The 13,983-nt window shown below is 36.3% G+C and overlaps 1 protein-coding gene across 1 annotated transcript in view; it reads left to right on the top strand.

Annotated features, from left to right (window-relative positions):
* Positions 1 to 13,983, top strand: part of PLXDC2 (plexin domain containing 2) — a 447,796-nt gene that overhangs the window by 349,942 nt on the left and 83,871 nt on the right. Inside the window, exons 8-9 of the mRNA XM_077772453.1 lie at positions 557 to 652; positions 849 to 930. Coding sequence (XP_077628579.1) covers positions 557 to 652; positions 849 to 930 — 178 coding nt within the window. The remainder of the gene's footprint in view (positions 1 to 556; positions 653 to 848; positions 931 to 13,983) is intronic.

The raw sequence follows: 13,983 nt of genomic DNA, 5'->3' as shown, positions 1-13,983 counted from the left end.
TCCATGCTGAGTGTGGAGCCTGCTTAAGATTCTCCCCCCACCCCACCCCCGCTTCTCTCTCTCTCTCTCTCTCTCTGGGCTGCCTGGGTGGCTCAGTCAGTTGAGCCTCCGACTTTGGCTCAGGTCGTGATCTCATGGTTTGTAGGTTCGAGCCCCATGTCGGGCTCTGTGCTGACAGCTCAGAGCCTGGAGCTCTTTTAGATTCTGCATCTCCCCCTCTCTCTGCCCCTCCCCCACTCGCACTCTGCCTCTCTCAAAAATAAATAAACATTTTTAAAAATAGAAACATTCTCTCTCTCTGTCCCTCTCCCTGCTTGAATTCTCTCTCTCTCTAAAGTAAAATAAAACTTAAATTAAAAAAAGACTTCTGGATATATCACATGATTTTCAGGGTTTTTAAAAAATAATCGGTCTCTTCACAGGGATTGATTATTTTAAGTCTTCCTTTTAAAACCACATTGGGTGAAAAGCATATCATTCTACATTTAGTATTAAATGTCGTTTTATAGGCAAAGAAATCTTGAAAGGCTATTTTTTTCTATTTTTGTTTTTACAGATGTCCGGAGAAGAACAATTTATGAATACCACCGAGTAGAGTTACAGATGTCAAAAATTACCAATATTTCAGCTGTGGAGATGACCCCATTGCCTAGTAAGTTACCACGTGAACAGAACTAGGTGGAAAGTTTCATGATCTGATCTGTTTATGCTTAAGTATCTTGATCCTATGTGTATATAGGAATGGATGGGCGATTTTAATTTCAGTTGAGCATTCTTTTTTTTTTTTTTTTAATTTCTCTCCATGCTGCCACTTAGTCTTGATAAACCTGTTTTGTCCTGTTTCCTAGCATGTCTCCAGTTTAATGGTTGTGGCCCTTGTGTATCCTCTCAGATTGGCTTCAACTGCAGTTGGTGTAGTAAACTTCAAAGGTAAATAAAAAAAGTAATACAGAAAATGTAAAACTTTCACAGACTTGTTGCTTCTAACTCTTCCATTGAATTTTAGATGTGTCAGGTGTATTGATTAGGTTTATATGAGCAAATGTATACATGTAAAAAGGGCAGAAGTAACCAGAATGCAAAAAAATGCTCAGTTTTCAGTTTTGAAGTTTTCCTTTGATCACTCAAAATTACCAAGAACCTTTATAGTCAATGAAATAATTATCTGATATACATTTGTAGTCTCTATGGGGCTTAAACTAGAGGGTGATTATGATTGAGGAGTCTATAAATTGCTGCCGTTAGTCCATATTTTTAAGAAAGCATGGTATGACGTATCATTCCTATAACAAGGACAGCTTATGCATGATCACATGCATATTCTTAGTAAATTCCAGCAAATGTCTCAAAGGTTACTAGCCAAGATTAGAGATGTTGTCTAAAGTTAGGGAATGAAGGGACACTAACTGACCTCTACATGAATAGAATGATTTTCATGAATGGCAAAGAGGAGTTTTTAGAGTTTTTTGGAGAATGAATGACCATTTGTTGGAAATGCAGAGTGAAGACTTTTAAATGTATTTTCTTATTTACACAACCATTTTGTGCATCAGTTATGTCCCAAGACCTGGGAGAGTAGCAGCGAATAATATAGATATGATTACTGCCCCCCATACAGTTTACAGTCTTTCTGGGAATAAAGTCCCCTTCCACCTTCAGGGTCTATGAAAAGTTTGCTTCTTCATGCAGGTAGAGAACTGAGTCTTAAAGCTACCCATCTGTGCTTGTTTGCAACAGCTTTCTGTTGTATAAGCCGCCTATGTCTTATCGTCTTCCTGCAGCACTCGTTGTAATGATATAGCAGCATGGTCAGGAATACTTTAAAAGTTATTGAAGTATAAAGAATAGAATGCCAGTTCCTTGGTAACAAGCTTTGGGGAGCATGTTTAACTTGCTCACTTTGGGGCAACCAGTACAGTATTGTGGATAGAACAATATTATTTATTATAATCTCTGCTTTGTTTTCAATGTAGCCTGTTCTAATAATTTCCTTTGTGCAATGAGTTTCAAATAATGATAAAGCAAACAAGAGATGAATACTCTTGAGGTCGATTTTAACTTGCCTATATCTCCAGGCAGAGAAGAACTGCTTTAAAACTGCTTTGTGGTCATTTATATTCATATGTTGTTGACATTCCATAAAAATGACATGCATGTCAGATGCTATTGAAAATCTGTTTAGGTAACAGCCAAAATGAATCTAAGGAGATAGCATTTTCATATGCATAGTTAAGTAATACTGAACTGACAACGAAAAACTCCCAGGAGAATTAAGTAGAAGACTCTGCCAGGGCGTGAGCCTAATTCAAGTTCCAGTTCAGTGCTCACCTCCTCTGAGAAGTCTTCCGAAACCTGTGTTTGTTTGTGTGAGGTTCTCCAGGCCTGTGATTCTCGGACATCCTGGGCAAGCTGCCATCGTCGGCAGTTACCACGGGTCTCATGGACACTAGTTGCTATGTCTCCTTAGAGATTCTGTGGCTTTATTAAGGCTGATTGGTCGTTATAGCTCCAGAATAAGAACACACCTGGTACTACAGAAAAATGGATGGATGAATGCATGAATGACTAGCTTCCAAATGCAAGGATCATGATTAGATTTGTCTGGGAAGGAAGGGTTTCTGAGGATGAAGGACTTTGAGTGCTGAAGCCAGGAGAGTCAAAGGAAAACCAGAAGAGTTAGCCACCCGACACAGGTTCTCAGTCGAATCCTCAACTCAAATAACGTAGTTTGCAAATGAAGATTTGGGACGCTGGCCTAGAAACGTATTTTCCACCAACCATTTCATTATTTTTTAAAAATATGTTTGGTGAAAATATACAAATGTTTATGGATATATTTATATTATAAATTTATATTTATAGTTTATATATAGGTACACACATATATATATACACAAGCAACTTTGGCAATCAAAATACACCCACAAGTTGCAAATCGCTTTGTATTAATACCTCCATTTTATTGAAATACGTCTCTGGCAGACATTGTGCCAAGAAATTTGCAAATATATTTAGCTCATACAAATTTTTTTACAGCGGAGGAAACTGAGGCTTACAGGAGCTAGGTTATTTGTGCAGGTCTCATAGCTCTTAAGGGATAAGTGTGAACGGACACTAGATCTGTGTGACTCCCCAGCCTGCTGCCCTGACACCTCACCCATTCTGCCTCACACCTGCCAGGCTGCAGATGCGCTAAGCAAGTTAATCCTCATCGCTTCCTGAAAAGTAGAAGACACACTACTGAAAAATAAATATTTTTATAGTTGAGACTGCAAGAAAATTGCATGGTTTCAAAATTGGCATAAAAAGAATGCAGAAGATAATCAAGCAAAGCAAAACACTTTTGTATATTATTGAAAGCATAATTTTTTAAAAAGATTACTGGAAAAAGGAGAAAGGTGGTGATGCATGTAAATAAGGAAGAAATTCAACAAAGAACACTATTTTACAAACTACAGGTTTTCTACATGTGACCATTGGGTGTTTTGCTGAATACCAAACACTGGTTTTAAATCTTGGGTTTATTTTTAATTCTTCAGCAACCCAGTTATATACATATCAAAACCTGCTTAATTAATTGCTTTAACTATGGCTCATTGCACTTTTGTTCAATTTAATTTCCCCACTGCATTTTATTAATTTCTCCTTAGACCTGTGAGCCTCAAAACTTTGCTTTTGCTGCCCGGAAGCATTTCCCCAGACTTTAGAGCTTTTATTAACAAGTTCAATAAAACAAGAGAAGCCTTATCCTAAGCAGCACAAAAAGTGTCTCTCAGATTTTTTTCTTCCATCCTTTTTACTTTCTCATTTGCGCTCATTTACCCCTGAATGGTAATCAGTTGGTGGTGATTATTGAACTCTCAAGTTGGACTTGCTCTAAAAAGATAAGATAATTTTAATTGGTTTGTTAATTTCTTTTAATTCCTATTTTTCGGGAAGGAGAAACTAAGGCAAAATGTTTGTAATGGCTTACCCAAGGTCTAAAGGAATTTGAGTTGTAAGAACATTTAATGAGATTCCATGATCAAAACTGTTTACTTAGAATAGGTGGCCCATTACTTCTAGGTAAGAAGGCTTTTGTTTCTTCACTGAAAATCTAGAAGATTTGAATCAACCACTTTCAACTATACCTTTTATTTCCACTCATTCAACAAAAACTTTTGCATTTCTCTCCATTCAACTTGTTATCCTAAATTGTGAATTCAGTGATAAACAAGAGAAAATCTTGTTTGTCCCTCATGGAGCTTACATTTTTAGTATGATGAGAAAATATTTAAGCAAATGGATGTGCAGAAAATAGAGTTAGTAGTGATAAGTGCTATGGCAAAAGAAATAAAAATAACATTATAAGGGAAAATACAGCAAAATTGTTAAGAATAATGGGAGTTTATTTGTTGGTATCATTCTAAGAAACCCAGACTTTTTGAAAAGACCTTAGTTTCATTAGCCTTCATCATCCTAAAGTCTATTTTTTAATTTTAAATATATTTTAGCCTTTAAATTATCCATTCACTCATTTGTGTACTTAAAAACTTATTGAATGCCTTCTATACTAATCTAAACAGCAAACACTAGTCTAGATATTGAGGTAATTTGAACAAAACTCATGTATTAAAGCCAAAGCTCTCATGCAGGAGTTAGAGTTTAGCTTATTAAGCTTGAAAACAAACAAATAAATAATTAAACAAAAGGTTAGTTGATGATGAGTGATCTGTTGAGTTAGAAAAAGCCAGTAGTTGCTCTGGACTACGTGGCCAAGAAAGGCTTCTTGGAAGAAGTGACAATTAGATCTGACTGGGAACCAACTACATATACCAAGGAGAAGGCAAAGGGCATTCTGAGGGGACTGGCAAATGCAGTGGTCCTGCCATGGGTTCAAGCTTGATATGGTGAGAAAAGGAAGAAGCACAATGAGCTGGGAGCATTGGGAGTTGAGTGTGAAGGGAGAATGGTATCAAGGGAGGTCAGGCAGGTTGCACAGTACCAAGACATGGAAGGCTTTGTAAGCCAGGAAAAGTTTTATTTATTCTCAGGGTGATGGGAAGCCTTTAGATTTTAGAAGAACTTCGGAAATGATGTGATTTTATTTTGTGTTAAAAATGAAGCTCTGGGGGTGCCTGGCTGGCTCAGTGGGTAGAGGATGCGACTCTTGACCTCAGGGTCATGAGTTCAAGCCCCATGTGTGGCATAGAGTTTACTTTAAAAAATTAAAAAATGAAACTCTGGCTGTTTCAAGGAGAATAGCTATTTTCTTATATGTGTGTGTGTGTGTGTGTGTGTGTGTGTGTGTGTGTGTGTGTGTGTGTTTGTGTAGAAAGATTGAAAAGGAAAAGAATAGTAGAGAGTGTGTGCAATAGTCTATAGAAGCGATGACAGTTGCCTAGACGAGGATGATAATTATGGGGAACAGGAGAGATGAGTTGATTAGAAGTGAAGGAAGAAGAAAAGGTAAGAATCAAGGCTGCCTTCTAGACTTTTGTTTGAGTAATTTGGTGGATACTGGCATTCATTTCTTTTCTGAGATAGGTAAGATGGCACAAGAAATAGAGAGTAGGGTAGAGAGAAATAAAGAGTTTTGTCTGGGGACAAGTTCAATTTGAGTTTTCTATCAGACTTCAGGTAGAAATGCTGAATAGGTGTGAATATATAAACCAGAAATTTCAGGAAGAAGTTGTGGCTGGAGGTTCAGATTCAAGAGTCTTTATAATAAAGATAGTATTTAAATTCATGGGGCTGAATGAGATCAGCTGTGGAGAAGGTGTTTTTTGAGAAAAGAAGAGATTCCAGGAACTAGCCTCTGGCATAATGTAATGAGGTAGGAGATATGCTAATTTATTATTCACATAAAATTATTTTAAAATGTATTTGTATATACATTTTTGTTTGTATAGACAAAAAATACCTTGGGAAAGATACATAAGAGACTGATAATATTTGTTTCTGGGAAAACTATAGTGAACAGAGACAGACACGAGAATGAGTATTACTTTTTATTATGTATTCTTGTGTACAATTTGAATTTTTGCCACATGGAGTTGAAGACCAAAAGGAGGAATCAACAAAGGAGAAAAAAGAGAATACAAATTCTTTCAAGGGTAGAAATGTAGTCATACTCATGTTAGTCCAGCACACCATGCCTGAACAAATACAACAATCCAACACATATAGTTGAACTGATTGTGAAGATGATCAAGGCCAGAAATTTCCACTTTGATGAAAATTCTAATTGGTCACTTTGGCTGTTCTCATCCATTGCTTTTGTCAGTATCAACCAAATGGCTCTAGAAAGAACTACCTAATGCCTATCATAAAATGTCAACATTTATAATCAAGCATGTTGCTTACTGGGGAGTTAGTCTCTTGGTGTCTCACTTTTAAAGAATTTTCCACATTTTATTTACTTAGCTCCAATCAAAGTCATAGGACTACTGGTAAAAATTTGAGAATGAATACTTTCCCTGATTCCACCCATCAAAAGAGTGACTAGAATAGGTAAACCCCTACTAATGGTAAAGTCATGTGCCTACCAAATAGTACTATCACATATTTCCTTAAGAAGATATACGAGATGAAGGGAAAATATTTTTGAATAATTGCTCTGTGTTTATTTTGACCTGTTATTTCTATTGTATTTCCTTAAGCATACGATGCTACTGGCTGTGATTTTCCACTGAATGTGCTGGATTTCTTTTCAGTAACAAAAAGAGAAGTAGAAAAAAACGTATCACGTGTATTAGGTTTCAAGAATTTTGAAGTGTATCCAGTCAGAAATAGTCACTAATAATTCATTAATGATATAAAATGCATTATCAACCTAAATTAATTAAGGATGAAAAATCCTTTTTATATAGGCACAGCAAATTTTTGAAGACAGAATGTACTCATTATCATATGTTCACTTACTGACAGAAATTTAACTACCTAAGTTTGGGAGGAGAGAGAAATGAAGAGAACAGATTTAAATAAAATAATGCCCCCAGTCCAACCTTTCCCCAATCAGTAATCTTATGCTTCTGAATATGAGTACCAAGGAGACTTGAATATATCTATCCCTCTTGGTTTTGTTTCTACATACCCCTAAACACATAGGCACATCAACAAGACTAAGTGTGATGTTAGGATTTAAGAAAACAGCGAGTGGTTTTCATACCACATGGTCCTTAAAGGAAGCCAACAACTTCATCTAGGGTCAGCCAAAATCCAACAGTCCATACTGACATTGGAAGAAGTAGTTTTATTAAAAGAATGGCAGACTTCTGTGAGAACCTGGGTGGCTCAGTTGGTTAAGCACCTGGCTCTTGACTTCACCTCAGGTCACGATCTCATGGTTCATGGGATCAGGCCCTGAAATGGGCTCTGCACTGACAGTTCAGATCCTGCTTGGGATTCTATCTCTCCCTCTCACTTTACCCTTCCCCTGCTCATCCACCCTTTCCCTTTTTCTCTTTCTTTCTCAAAATAAATAAACATTTAAGAAAGAAGAAGAATGGTAGTCTTCTGAAAGAGCTGTACTAAGGGAATTCCAAACAGATTTTGATTCATTAGGATTTTTACCTACTTACTCACCTCAATATCTAGCCCTCAAGTAAGGTACATTTCCACTGTAATCCCTAGAGGGTCATGTAAAGCATTCTGTTAGTCTAATTTAGTTGTAAGTCTTAATTTAGTCCAAGACTTTAAGACTGAAAAAGAAAGGATCAGAAAACACAATTGCCAAAGGACATGTCACACTCTGAAATTTGTAAAATTAAGATTAGTCAGTAGAGTATAATTGTACTTGTTTAAATGTACCTTTTATATCCTGGGCAAAGCATTAGCCTATAGCCCTTTTGACATTATGATTTCAGTTCATATTTGAGGCTACTTGTAGACTACACATTTACATGATTCTTTCACATAAGGAAACCCATTGGCTTTGATGATAAGGTATAAAGTACAGACCTAATAAACAGAAGCTATTTGGGAAATCCAGCAGCTGTGACTCGAAATTAATTATAATTGTAGCCTTATTTCAATGGATTGGGGTAAAATAAAGTTCTACTTGGAAATGCCCTAATTTCAGATGGATATTTAAAGCTCACCAAACTTGGGCCACCTGGGTGGCTCAGCCAGTTAAGCATCCCACCCTATTTTGGTTCAGGTCATGATCTCATGGTTTGAGAGACTGAGCCCTGCATCAGGTTCTGCTCTGTCAGTGTGGGAGCCTGTTTGGGATTCTCTCTCTCTCTCTCTCTCTCTCTCTCTCCTGTTGTCAGACTAGTGCTCTAAATAAATAGATAAATAAGAAAACAAATATGAAAAAAATTTAGAACTCACCAAGCTTTAAGAATTTTAAATAAATTTTTATTGATCTATGTTTCAATATGCTGACTTCCTTTCAAGTTGAAATAGCCTCCATCTGCTTATCAGAATTACTGATCAGTAATATTTTGATAGCCGAAAATGGTAACGTTTTCAAAAAACTGAATATCAGGTTTAAATGCAAACTATGAAGCTGCTTATAACTAACATAATTCTATTTTTGTCTTTGATATAAAGTTATGTCCTTTATGAAATAGCAGATCCAAGAAAATTATTTAATTGAAGAAAAGTTAATTGGAATCCTTTATTGTATGCTCCCTAGTCATGATAGACAGGAGGAAGAGAAAGCTGTCATTTCTGACTGAAGACATTAGAAAAACATTAAGCTGTAATTAGACACTCCACAGGAATGAACAAATTTCCCATAGGTCTGAAACTGGTGACCACAGTAGCCCAAACCTAGACCAAATGAGATTCTCTTTAATGAGTTCTTGTTAAGTGTATTGGGCTTTCTGTGTCAGGCAGTACCAACCAGCTAAGGTTCAGGAAGAGCCCAGAATTGAGGAAGCATACCTGAGTTACTGAAAAGGAATCACAATTCCCAAAATTCATAGTAGAGAGGCAGTCATGTTTTGTTGTCGTGGGTGGAATAGATTGGATTCCTGAATACCTAATGGTCCAGACATAAATTAGCTGACTGATCTTCGACAAATCAATAAAGCTCTTTGACTTTGTATCCTGAAATGTGAAATGCATATCTCATCTAGGTATATTTGATTCTTATATTCTTTAATTCTGAGTGACTGTAGGTTCAGTAGTTCTCAAATATTAATACAGTTAAGAATTGCCACAGGAACTTGTTAAAATGCAAATTTCCCTGAATCTCACCAAGGGATTCATATTCAATAGGTCCAGAGTGGAGTCAAGGGATTGAACCTTTTTTTTAAATAGTTTATTGTCAAGTTGGTTTCCATGTAACACCCAGTGCTCATCCCCACAAGTGCCCTCCTCCATGCCCATCACCTCTCTTCCCCTCCCTCCCACCCCCATCAGCCCTCAGTTTGTTCTCGGCATTCAAGAGTCTCTCATGGTTTACCTCCCTCCCTCTCCCCCACTATTCTTCCCCTTCTTCTCCCCCATGGTCCTCCGTTAAGTTCCTCCTAAGGGACTGAACCTTTTAATAAACCTCTTCAGAGGATCCTGAGGTGATCTAAGTGGAGCACAGTGGGAATGCTGATCTTGCACAAATGGGCTGAGAGTCATGGAAGCCTGCAATGGTTATGCCAAAGTTGTGTGGAAACTCTAATTTTTCCTTTGGAATAGAGAAATGTAGAAAAAACGTTTTGAAGATAAAAATATTTGTTGTTAAAATCTATTCAGGGGGTGGAGGGTGGCACCTGAATGGCTTAGTTGTTTGAGCATCTGACTTCAGCTCAGGTCATGATCTCGTGGTTCTTGAGTTTTAGACCTGCATTGAGCTCTATGCTGACAGCTCAGAGCCTGCTTTGGATTCTGTGTCTCCCTGTCTGTCTCTCTCAAAAATAAATAAACATTATAAAAATTTTTTAAAAATCTATTCAGAGTTAATGAAAGAGATGTTGATAAAAGAAAATAAGCTTTTGTTTGATAGTACAGAATATAAAATAAATCAGACTTTGGAATATTGTTAACTTGTTAAAATCTTTGGAACATGTTTGTTTTCTGAATTTTTTTAAAAAAACTACACTCTCAAAGTAGAGATTCACTGTTCTAAAAGAACTTATGGTGCTTCTAGAAATTCCATACAGCCAAGATAATTGTTTTAGATGTGCAATGTTTGTGAGAGATGAATTGAATTTTGAATTTATTTTAGTGCAATTTATAATCCTTTCAAATTTAAATAAAGAATCTTAGCATTTCAGTTAATGAGTTTGTTTTGAAATACAACATAAACAAAGTTGTTTTTAAGAATACAAAATTAAAGCCTATTTTTTTTCCTTTTGAGCATTGCAAATCTAGATTTAACAAGTGTACTAATTCTTTTTGTGTGAATTAATTGTAACAGTATAATGAGCTATGATGTTATTTTATCCATTACATGAAAGCAAAAATTGTGATATAGAGAATAATTTTGAAAAGACCCATAAGATACTAGTTACAGTTGACCTTTGGGGAAACTGCCAGAAATCGGAAATTGGTATACAGAGAAAATATTACCATTTCATCAGATTTTCTCTTGTAGCGTTTGAATTTTTATCATACATACCTATTACCTACACTGAATCAATCAGTAAACTAGCAAATATATATGTATATTTAAAACAAAGAAAGGAAATGTACATGTTAAAGTAGATTAGGAAATTTTGGATAGTCTTTCAGAAAATTCTGAAGTTAAAGAAACTTTCAGGAGCAGAAAATGATCAATTCTGAATATATAGACTGCATTTCTTTCCTCTGGAGAAATGGCGTTGATTTGCCAGCCTTTTGGATATAAAATGCATGTAATTCTATTTTTTTTTAAGTATTGAACTATATTTTTATCTATCTTTACATCTATCTGTCAATCATCTAGTCTGCATTTTGGCCTCTGTCTCCTTTTTGCCACTGGCCATCTGCCAGTCTTTGAAGATGGTTGTGAATACAGAAGAGCTTCCCAGACTCGAAAGCAACAGGTGTTTCAGCCAAGTCTCTAGGTTCCCAAGTCCCACCTGAAATCTCAAGGCATTCTTTTTAGCTGTCTTTGATTTTCCAGGCAGTGAATGCTGTGTTCACATTCCATCTGACTGCCACTTGGCAAGCTAGAAATAAAATCTGTAGAATTATTTAGCATCACATCTGTTTATAGCTGCTTTTTCAAGAGTATCCAAGTGATTTTCAAGTTTTGCTTCTGTGTTAGCTGACTGTGGCGACTGCATTTTATATGGTTATAATTTGGAAACTATTAACGTCAACACATGGAACAAAAAAAATGTATGGAGTGTCCAAAAATGGAGGATTTTAGTGCTAAATTATATATTCCATTCCCTTAGCTTGCTTGCACTAATATATAACGAGAAATTAATTGTCCAAGAATGAAATTGATTTTGTTCAATTTTGGTTTTAAAAACAGTAGGTGTTGAATTATTATGACAAAAATATGATCCTTAAAGGACAAGGAAATAAAAGTTTTAGCAAAAGACAAAGTTCACAGTTAGCTTCTGTTAAAATAAAAAAAAAAAAAACTGACATGAACGCTGAAAATCGAGGAGCCTTAGGTTAGCAGTCATGTTTTAAAGACATAATATGGTAAAAAAGAAAACATATAATTAGTAGTTTATGGTTTAATTGTTTCTTTGGCTGGGAATCTAGTGTGAAAATATAGAAGGATATTCAAAATACAATACATTCATATTCAAGCCAGCTCTTTAAAAGACTTGTGTAAGAAAATGATTAAAATGTCATTGGGATAGTTACTGANTAAAAATTTTTTGGGGTTTTTTTTTTTTTTTTTTTTTTTTTTTTTTTTTGCTTTCTGCTAAAATTTATCCCCGAGAAAGTTGAAATGTGACTGTGTCATATTTCTTGACACAAACATACTCCTTTACTTAAGATTTTTATGAAATTGTCTAAATGTTAAAGACTTGATTTACTATCAAGTCCTGAGTCAAGAGAGCCAATCTTACCCTGCCTAGAGTTCTGAGGGAAATTTTATGAATGGAATGCTGTCATTGGTGGAAAAGTGCAGAAAACCCAGTAAGTCGGCAATGTGTGTAATGATCCCATTGTTTCTTTAGCTGTAAGAACATCTAGGTAATGCTATTCTAAAGATCTATCTTTTCATATGATTTTAGGGCAGTCTCACTGAGCTGCTATCCATTATTAGGGAAACAAAGAAGAAAGTTATTTCAGGAAAAAATAAGACTTATGGTTGAACAAAATTAGCATTCAAAATTTCCTTCTCTGGGATACCACAGAGAGATTTGCCAATTCTGGATTAGTAAAACCCATTTTTTTCCCCTCCTTCCTAGAGAGTCACTTTCTCTTTCCTCTCAGCTCTAGAATGTTTCTTTCAATGACAATTCATAGTCAAGGGGGAATGATTCTCTCCATGAATCGTGACCTTGGCTGCAATGATTTCTAATGATAAGTTGTCCTAAAAATGCAGATTTTACTTTCCTAAAATAACATCTTCGACCACCAGAGAAGGCCTCTATTTTGACCTGTGCCCTGATCAGAATTCATCCCTCCCTCCCTCCCCTGCACTTCACCAGCAAGCAGATTTATTTTATCCTTACCCAGATTGGCTGCCACCACTGCTGCTCACTCCCATGAGCTTTGAAAGCAAGGACAAGGGGTTTGGTGTAAGGGTGAGAATGCCTTACATAGGGAGGTGCTTAACGTAGTTATATCAGCTGCCTTTGCCTCGGTGTTTACCCTGGGTCATTCATCACAGGAAAGCCTTCATTTCCACTGAAGTCTTTTAATTCTTTTATCTCATCCAACCCCTGTAATCATATCCAGAGGTAAGTGTTCAGTTCCCTGTTTCACAGATTAAGTAAATGAGAAATTAGGAACATTGAGGAGCTTAGCCAAGGTCATGAAACTAATAACTTGGTGGAGCCAGGATTTAAAATAAAAAACTTGTGAAGGACGGAAGGTTGCAGAGATAAAGAGAAAAATAAATACATGCTAAGGTTGGAATTTCTTACTTAGGGTTCTATGCCTGGTGTTAGCATATGCGGCTTTGTCAAGTAATCCAAAGCAGACATCCATCAGGAAGGGGAGGAGGCCCTTCCCTTGCCTACCAAAAGGATCTTATTAACTTATTTACACTAACATCTCTCAAAATTGATTTGAATAGTTTGCTGTAAAAGATACATACAAAGTTTCCTTTAACAAATATTGAGGTTATATTTGTGCGAAGTGCACAATTGGCAAGATAAAGTCCTCAGAAAAAAGAAATAAACAAAAAACGTGAATTGAGAGAAGGTAATAAAAATAGCACACAGAGTTCTAATGTGAAAAAAAAAATTTGTAAGTAATTCATTAAAATTACATGCAGCAAGGGGCGCCTGGGTGACTTAGTCGGTTGGGCGTCTGACTTTCGCTTAGGTCATGATCTCACGGTTCATGGGTTTGAGCCCCGCATCGGGCTCTGTGCTGACTGCCAGCTCAGAGCCTGGAGCCTGTTTCAGATTCTGTGTCTCCCTCTCTCTCTGACCCTCCCCTGCTCACGCTGTCTCTCTCTCTCTCCTAGAAATAAATAAAAATATATAAAAAAAATTATATGCAGTAAAAATAGTGTAAAAGAGTTTATTTCTTATAGGAGAATTAATCCTGTATCACTTTTTCCATGTCAAGTTTTCTACCCCTATATCAAAGATGGAGTAAAAATAGACCTCTGTTCCACCCTCAGACTCGTGCACTCAGTCTACCGAAAGAGGCAGTAATCCTTGATGCCGTATTTCAAAAGCATGGGCATAAAATACTTCAGAGATTTAAATTTCAGTATGCAAACATAAACTTAGATTGTCTAAAATAACAGTCAGCAAGGATGCCCACATGATAGGAGAGAAATATACAAGAAGTCTTGACTGCAAAGACTGACCGCAAACACAGAATTAGTAAATAGGCCTGTAAAGTGTGAGCATCAGGTGTGTTTCCAAATACCACATGCACAATTTTCTCAGGACAGACAGGCTTTGTTAGGCCTGTTGACCCCAT

This window comes from Crocuta crocuta, unplaced genomic scaffold (assembly GCF_008692635.1).
Source record: "Crocuta crocuta isolate KB4526 unplaced genomic scaffold, BGI_CrCroc_1.0 scaffold96, whole genome shotgun sequence".
In the NCBI taxonomy this organism is placed as follows: domain Eukaryota; kingdom Metazoa; phylum Chordata; class Mammalia; order Carnivora; family Hyaenidae; genus Crocuta; species Crocuta crocuta.
This window is presented reverse-complemented; position numbering and strand designations above follow the sequence as displayed.